The sequence below is a fragment of the Sinocyclocheilus grahami genome, unplaced genomic scaffold (genome assembly GCF_001515645.1).
Source record: "Sinocyclocheilus grahami isolate Dianchi unplaced genomic scaffold, SAMN03320097.WGS_v1.1 scaffold250.1, whole genome shotgun sequence".
Lineage (NCBI taxonomy): Eukaryota > Metazoa > Chordata > Actinopteri > Cypriniformes > Cyprinidae > Sinocyclocheilus > Sinocyclocheilus grahami.
The window spans coordinates 282,342-290,075 of NW_015505429.1; the positions used below are offsets into that span (position 1 = coordinate 282,342).

General features: G+C 38.1%; 2 protein-coding genes across 4 annotated transcripts in view; one reads left to right on the forward strand and one right to left on the reverse strand.

Annotated features, from left to right (window-relative positions):
• Positions 1 to 6,229, reverse strand: part of LOC107598310 (integral membrane protein GPR137-like) — an 8,328-nt gene extending 2,099 nt beyond the window's left edge. Inside the window, exons 1-8 of one of the 2 annotated variants that reach the window (XM_016289605.1) lie at positions 6,117 to 6,229; positions 5,110 to 5,708; positions 4,968 to 5,017; positions 4,636 to 4,876; positions 3,167 to 3,268; positions 1,684 to 1,725; positions 1,471 to 1,599; positions 647 to 765 (exon numbers count right to left, since the gene is read on the reverse strand). In XM_016289605.1, the coding sequence (XP_016145091.1) occupies positions 647 to 765; positions 1,471 to 1,599; positions 1,684 to 1,725; positions 3,167 to 3,268; positions 4,636 to 4,876; positions 4,968 to 5,017; positions 5,110 to 5,454 (1,028 nt within the window). In that variant the 5' untranslated portion in view covers positions 5,455 to 5,708; positions 6,117 to 6,229. Of the gene's footprint in view, positions 1 to 646; positions 766 to 1,470; positions 1,600 to 1,683; positions 1,726 to 2,087; positions 2,207 to 2,911; positions 3,041 to 3,124; positions 3,269 to 4,635; positions 4,877 to 4,967; positions 5,018 to 5,109; positions 5,709 to 6,116 lie in introns of both variants that reach the window. The other variant, XM_016289607.1, reaches the window with a different exon arrangement.
• A 686-nt stretch (positions 6,230 to 6,915) lies between these two features.
• pld7 (phospholipase D family, member 7) overlaps positions 6,916 to 7,734 on the forward strand; it is an 8,144-nt gene continuing 7,325 nt past the window's right edge. For both annotated transcript variants that reach the window (XM_016289608.1, XM_016289609.1), the window contains exon 1: positions 6,916 to 7,118. In XM_016289608.1, coding sequence (XP_016145094.1) covers positions 7,116 to 7,118 — 3 coding nt within the window. In that variant the 5' untranslated portion in view covers positions 6,916 to 7,115. The remainder of the gene's footprint in view (positions 7,119 to 7,734) is intronic.

Here is a 7,734-nt window from a genome sequence, read left to right on the forward strand (position 1 = left end):
GGTTAGCTGGGCCAGTGTGTGCTGTGATCGGTTAGCTGGGCCAGTGTGTGCTGTGATCGGTTAGCTGGGCCAGTGTGTGCTGTGATCGGTTAGCTGGGCCAGTGTGTGCTGTGATCGGTTAGCTGGGCCAGTGTGTGCTGTGATCGGTTAGCTGGGCCAGTGTGTGTTGTGATTGGCAGCACTCGATGCTTGGTCGGGAAATGTCACGCCCTTACCATAGCTGCCTGCGAGCTTGAGTGTAAATATTGCGTCAAAATCAAATCAATTTGAGTGTGATTTAAACCCGGATGATTGTAACCGCTCTAAGTTCGTCTGCCTTGGGAAAGCTAGCGTGTCTCCGACACAGTGATAACACTCGTTGCCTTCTCTAGTGCAGCTCAACCAGGTCTCGTCCCATTCGTCAATCTTTGTGCTATCACAAATCCCGGAAACTATGCGTTGTAGTCCAAACGAGTCGTTTGTTGTAGTTTTTGAAAAGTGATTTCTGTTAAATAAAATATCTCCTTTTGAAGTGGACTTTGAGCTTTGTAACTTTGCAGATCTTCTTTACGCTTAAACAGCAACATTACAGACTAACTAAAGTTGAAAAAGTGAAAAAGCATAATAGGACCCCTTTAAATATCTGAACTGTGATAAAGCCTGATACCTGCTATGAGGATTGATACTGTGACTCCAGAGAGAACCCGTGTCGTCATCCATTCCACGAGGGTCGTCAAAGAAATATGAGCGTGAGCCTCGTGTGTTGCACATCGCTGGGCTACAGTTCTGAAATAAACAAAGCAAACAGCTCAATGATGGAACACTCATTTTTGGGTATATACATTATACATTTGGCAGATGCAAAACTATGAGCTCTAAATTGTTTCTTTCCATCATCTTAAGCATTTGTTTGTCATTGACCTAAATGCAAAAATGTACACTACCGTTCAAAAGTCTTTATTTTTTTAAAGATGTTTCTTATGCTTACCAAGGCTACATTTATTTGATCACAAATACAGTAAAATATTGTGAAATATTACAATTTAAAAACTTTTATATTTAAATATATACATTTTAAAATGTAATTTATTCCTGTGACCAAAGCTGAATTTTCAGCATCATTACTCCAGTCTTCAGTGTCACATGATCCTTCAGAAATCATTCTAATATGCGGATCTGCTGCTCAAGAAACATTTATTATTATTAATGTTGAAAACAATATAGTTGCTTAATATTTTTGTGGAAACCTTAATACATTTCTTTCAGGATTATTTTATGAATAGAAAGTTAAAAAGAATAGCATTTATTTAAAATATAATTTTTTTGTAACTCTATAAATGCCTTTACTGTCCCTTTTAATCAATTTAATGCATTATTGATAAAAAAAAATAATAATTTCTTAAAAAAACTGACCCAAAACATTTGAACGGTAGTGTATTAATAAACTAAAATCACATGCAATAGGCATGGAAAAATGCATAATCAGCAAACCTTTTCTTGAGGAGGCTGGCGAACTCTGAAGATGAGAATGAGCAGGCTGGTAGGAAGCAGCTCCCAAATGAAGAGAACAGCTCCAAAGATAATGTAGCCTCTGTCTCCAAGCTCACTCTGAAGGTCAGCCTTTGAAAACAACAGAGAACATCACAAACCAACCAGTGACAGGAACACCTTTTCATTAGCAACCAATGTAGTGCAACTGCACACCTGATCAGAGATGTTGTACCAGTCATAGTCGAAGGCCTCGACTTTATGATTCTGAGACAAAAACAGCACAGCAAGTTGGGAAAGCTAGCGTGTCTCCGACACAGTGATAACACTCGTTGCCTTCTCTAGTGCAGCTCAACCAGGTCTCGTCCCATTCGTCAATCTTTGTGCTATCACAAATCCCGGAAACTATGCGTTGTAGTCCAAACGAGTCGTTTGTTGTAGTTTTTGAAAAGTGATTTCTGTTAAATAAAATATCTCCTTTTGAAGTGGACTTTGAGCTTTGTAACTTTGCAGATCTTCTTTACGCTTAAACAGCAACATTACAGACTAACTAAAGTTGAAAAAGTGAAAAAGCATAATAGGACCCCTTTAAATATCTGAACTGTGATAAAGCCTGATACCTGCTATGAGGATTGATACTGTGACTCCAGAGAGAACCCGTGTCGTCATCCATTCCACGAGGGTCGTCAAAGAAATATGAGCGTGAGCCTCGTGTGTTGCACATCGCTGGGCTACAGTTCTGAAATAAACAAAGCAAACAGCTCAATGATGGAACACTCATTTTTGGGTATATACATTATACATTTGGCAGATGCAAAACTATGAGCTCTAAATTGTTTCTTTCCATCATCTTAAGCATTTGTTTGTCATTGACCTAAATGCAAAAATGTACACTACCGTTCAAAAGTCTTTATTTTTTTAAAGATGTTTCTTATGCTTACCAAGGCTACATTTATTTGATCACAAATACAGTAAAATATTGTGAAATATTACAATTTAAAAACTTTTATATTTAAATATATACATTTTAAAATGTAATTTATTCCTGTGACCAAAGCTGAATTTTCAGCATCATTACTCCAGTCTTCAGTGTCACATGATCCTTCAGAAATCATTCTAATATGCGGATCTGCTGCTCAAGAAACATTTATTATTATTAATGTTGAAAACAATATAGTTGCTTAATATTTTTGTGGAAACCTTAATACATTTCTTTCAGGATTATTTTATGAATAGAAAGTTAAAAAGAATAGCATTTATTTAAAATATAATTTTTTTGTAACTCTATAAATGCCTTTACTGTCCCTTTTAATCAATTTAATGCATTATTGATAAAAAAAAATAATAATTTCTTAAAAAAACTGACCCAAAACATTTGAACGGTAGTGTATTAATAAACTAAAATCACATGCAATAGGCATGGAAAAATGCATAATCAGCAAACCTTTTCTTGAGGAGGCTGGCGAACTCTGAAGATGAGAATGAGCAGGCTGGTAGGAAGCAGCTCCCAAATGAAGAGAACAGCTCCAAAGATAATGTAGCCTCTGTCTCCAAGCTCACTCTGAAGGTCAGCCTTTGAAAACAACAGAGAACATCACAAACCAACCAGTGACAGGAACACCTTTTCATTAGCAACCAATGTAGTGCAACTGCACACCTGATCAGAGATGTTGTACCAGTCATAGTCGAAGGCCTCGACTTTATGATTCTGAGACAAAAACAGCACAGCAAGATTGTAACATGCCCTGCTAGAGAAGAGCAAGATGACACCTGCCCCCAGCACCGCAGTCCGACAAAATCCCTGCAAGCAGAAGACGTCATATATAGCTGCAAATAACCTTCTTGGTCCCAAAGTTGGACTGGAGGAAGTGTTCTTATGGATTACGAACTCATAAACACACAGCTTTTCACTTCACAAGATGTTAACTGATGGACTGGAGTGGTGTGGATTATTGTGACGTTGTGATCAGCTGTTCGAACTCTCATTCTGACGGCACCCATTCACTGCAGAGGTTTAGAGCAGTGTTTCCCAACCGGGGTGCCGTCTGTCGAGACCAGGGGTGCGGTGTAAAAAATTATTTTTTAATATTTTTAAATGGCTAAAATGTTCAAAAGAGCATCTATTATATAATATCCATTTCTGATGTCTCCAATAATTAGAGATGCACCGAAATTCCGGCTGCCGAAAATTAGTTCACCGCTCAGGTTTCACTTTCACGTGGTGTGACGCTCTGCGTGTTATCCCGCTCTATGCGTGTGTGCGCTCCGCTCAGTCGCTCCACTCGTATACCGTTCATGCGAATCGGAACAGCAACGTCCACTCAAAAATTGAGCCGACAGGAAACATCGATGTAGTACAGTATCGTTTCTGTCTGCAATAGCCCTACTGTGCTGTAACATGGTGTGGTATATGAGCAACTCTGGTAACGCTGCCCTCTCATTCATTGATCTGCTAACCGCTATGTTATGCTCACATGTTCTGATAATAATAGCTTTCTAGGACTAAACATTATTTGGATAATTGTTAAAAAAAAAAAAAAAATTGTTAAATATCTTAACCCTACTGTTAGACCTACCTGAAAAACTAAAAAGCTATTTATTTAGTTTGAAGGCCTGTTGTTATTTTTTATTTGTGCTATCATTATTAATTTATTTGTTCTTATTTTATTACTGACTGCTTACTTGTCATTTTTTATTCAATTCAAAGTTTGAAATCAAGCTATCTCGTGCTACTGCACCAGAGTTACCCCACTGTAAAATAAAAAAAAACACTGAGTGAGCAAAAATTTGTGAGATAGCTAGTTATAACGGTAATTAAATAATGTTTACATATGTATAAAAGTCTACATTAAAATCTGTCATATAAATTGGTCTCTTCATTAGAAATTAGCCTACTGATTGCCACCATTGATGGACAAAATTTTTTAATAATATTACAAATATCTGTATGACATTATATTCTGCAGTTCTTCCCTGTTGTACCGAATATCTATACTTTTCAAATGATCATATCGAAGTTAGAAATTCAAATATAGTGGACAAAATTAATTTTGTAGGGTGCCGCAAGTTTGTTAACATTTCCAAAGGGTGCCGCGACTAAAAAAAGGTTGGGAAACACTGGTTTAGAAGACTGGATACTATTGCTTTAAGCACTTGCAAAGTATGTACCTTACTGCGTAGATAAGGGGTGGTAGGAGGCGAGGATCGAGTTAAGAGGAGCAGAGACGTGACCAGACACACAGCTTCCAGAATAAACAGTAGGTCATTAACCAGCACTCGAACCAGAACCAGCCTCCAAGTGTCTTCACCAGCTCCATCGGAGGCACCATGCTGTCCGAGGCTTGCGCATACTATATTGACACACAGGAAGATGACGCTCATGGTGGCATACACCCACCGAGCCACCCATCTACAAATCAAAGTTTACACACAAACACAATTCTCATTAAACACACAATCAGATGTTATCCATTAACATGCTAATGTGGAAATCCACTCACAGTGCTTTCCTGGGCTCAACGCTGAACACTCTCCGAACTTTGAGCAACTCCTGTCAAAATGAAACATTGTTATTAGGGAGTGGATTGATTTCTCAACTACGCAAACATACTCTTATGAATCCTTCTTTATAGCTTGTCTTACCTGCGTGAAGTAAATGTTGAAGAGACTCAGGGTGAAGAACTGCAAGCACACTGGGAAGCAGTAAAGGAGCCAGTAGACTGGAGTGGGCAGATGGTTGGCCGCAAGGGCATTACGAAAATAAAAGGAGAAGAGCGTTGTGCGAAGTGCTGCCCAGAACAGGCAGAGAAAAAGAAAAATACTCTGGTAACTCCATCGCTTATGCCGGTAGAGTAACAGCAGCCAAAGCTGAACATACACGACTAAAAACAGACCCCCGTAAAGACAAGTGTAAAGAACCGTGACACCCAGCTCTACTGAAGGGGCCACGGCTGGTTTCATGGGGGAAGGTGGAACTGGAGCCTGCATTATGATGGTGGATGTAAAAAATTAAAATAAAAAAAAGATTAAAATAATATAATACAATGCATAGATCAAAGCTTTAAAATAAACTGGTGCAAAATGTCAAGATTAATCATGTCAACAAAAAGGAAAAACTAATTTCGGGCATGTTCAGGCTTATCATTAGTCTAATCTTCTATACAATATTCTGTCACATATGATGAAGCCAGGAATGAAATGTCATTTCTCGGAACCCGTATCAATCAGCCTGTGATGTGCACCTGCGAAATACAAATGAAAGTATTTAATAGAGCTAAAGTAAGCACAGCCAAGCTTCACACAACAACAACAACTCAAACCATTCACACTGATATCAAGAACACAATCTCTCTAGTCGAAAACAAAAGCATATTTCGTCTGAAGCCAGTCATTAATTGCGAGTTTTGACAGCCAGACTTTGTTTATTCGTTACAGCTGTTCATTACTTCTCTCGTTACTTCTAACAGTCAAACATTTGTATTAAACTGACTTTAAACTGATCTAAAGTAGTAGCTAGCTGAGTGGCTAACGTTGCTAAATTGAGTTTAAATCGATTTGCTAGTTCACAGGTCGGACCGGTTTTGATATAAATACGCGACTCACATTTGTAAAAACTGCTTTAAATACTACTAAATTAAATCCAGCATTACCTTACAAATGACTAAAACCGTGTAACCGACGTAACAAATCCGATAAATCCTTTCCTTCATCACTTCAGTCCTGTGTTTATGTGCTGCGTTATCAACCCAACTCATCGCTGTTGGCGACATCTAGCGGTGCGTGCTGGTAAAGAGAAACGTAAACAAAGGCGTCTTCCGCCTCCTGCGAGACCACGCCCACCACACGCGCCCTAACTTCCTAACTACAATTTTAGAAGTACGGGAGACTTTTAAAAATTACAATGTTTTAAAATAAGTGGAAAGAGGAACGGAGAGAGTTCCGCCATCTCGAAAACCGATAGCTTTATCTAGTGGGCGGGCTTTGTGGGCGTGGTTTGTCGGCTGCCTGGGCGTGGTTTACAGTGCATAGGGCGTGGTTTGCAGTCTTGCTGGAAGCAGACCTATCATGAAAAAAAAACGCCCATTGCTTTACTGACTGTACTGAGAACAAGAAACGGCGGTTAGTTCAATTTTACACCATCGATAAACGTCCCGTCAGCTGTCATTTCTATCTGTCATCATCATTTACACCTGTATTTCATTACACGAACTGACGAAGAAGCGCAAGTTACATTCTGGTTCAAATAACAAAATTATAGGTTGCACACGTACTCCACTGTAACAGATGAGCTCATCATTTCATAACTTTATTTGTTGTTTTGCAGCAGTACGTACATATTGACAGGCCGTGAGTCAGAGGTGGTTTGTAATGTAACTCATAGCGTGTTAGTGGGCGAGGTTCTTCCTCACAGTTTCCTCTCTCTCTCTCTCTCTCTCTCTCTCTCTCTCTCTCTCTCTTCATTATACCGCACTGTGCTGTAGTTCTGCAGCCACGTCGCAGACAGAGACAGCATCGCTCTTACAAACCTCACTGTCTTCAAACTGGACCGACAACATCTTTATCTCCTCGTACAGTTCGTGTTTACACACTTTTATTTTTAAAATAGTGACTCGTTACGGATAAATTGAGAGTAGTTCTCCGCTGTAGGCATGGTGAGTATAGCCTGCTTGCTAACTTATGTCGCAAACTTGCTGGCTTAGTGTTTAGAAAAGGTTACAAGAGTTGTATTTAGCGTTTAAGCATTGCAGTCTCTGACTTATCTGATGCTGTTTGTTCCAGTAATTGCTTCTTATTTACTCGCTAACCAGTCTAACATTAAGAGAAAAAGGGAAATAGAGATAATTATACAGTATCTATCTATCTATCTATCTATCTATCTATCTATCTATCTATCTATCTATCTATCTATCTATCTATCTATCTATCTATCTATCTACAGTATCTATCTATCTATCTATCTTTCTACAGTATCTATCTATCTATCATTCTATCTATCTATCTATCTATCTATCTATCTATCTACAGTATCTATCTATCTATCATTCTATCTATCATTCCATCTATCTATCTTAAATCTATCTATCTATCTATTTATTTATCTACAGTCTTTGCCCTTTTAATACAATATAATTGATAATAACATGCATGTATTTGTACCAAAATATAGGCCTAGTGTGTATACAAACAACAAATTACATTTACACATACACCAATAATATATATATATATATATATATATATATATATATATATATATATATATATATA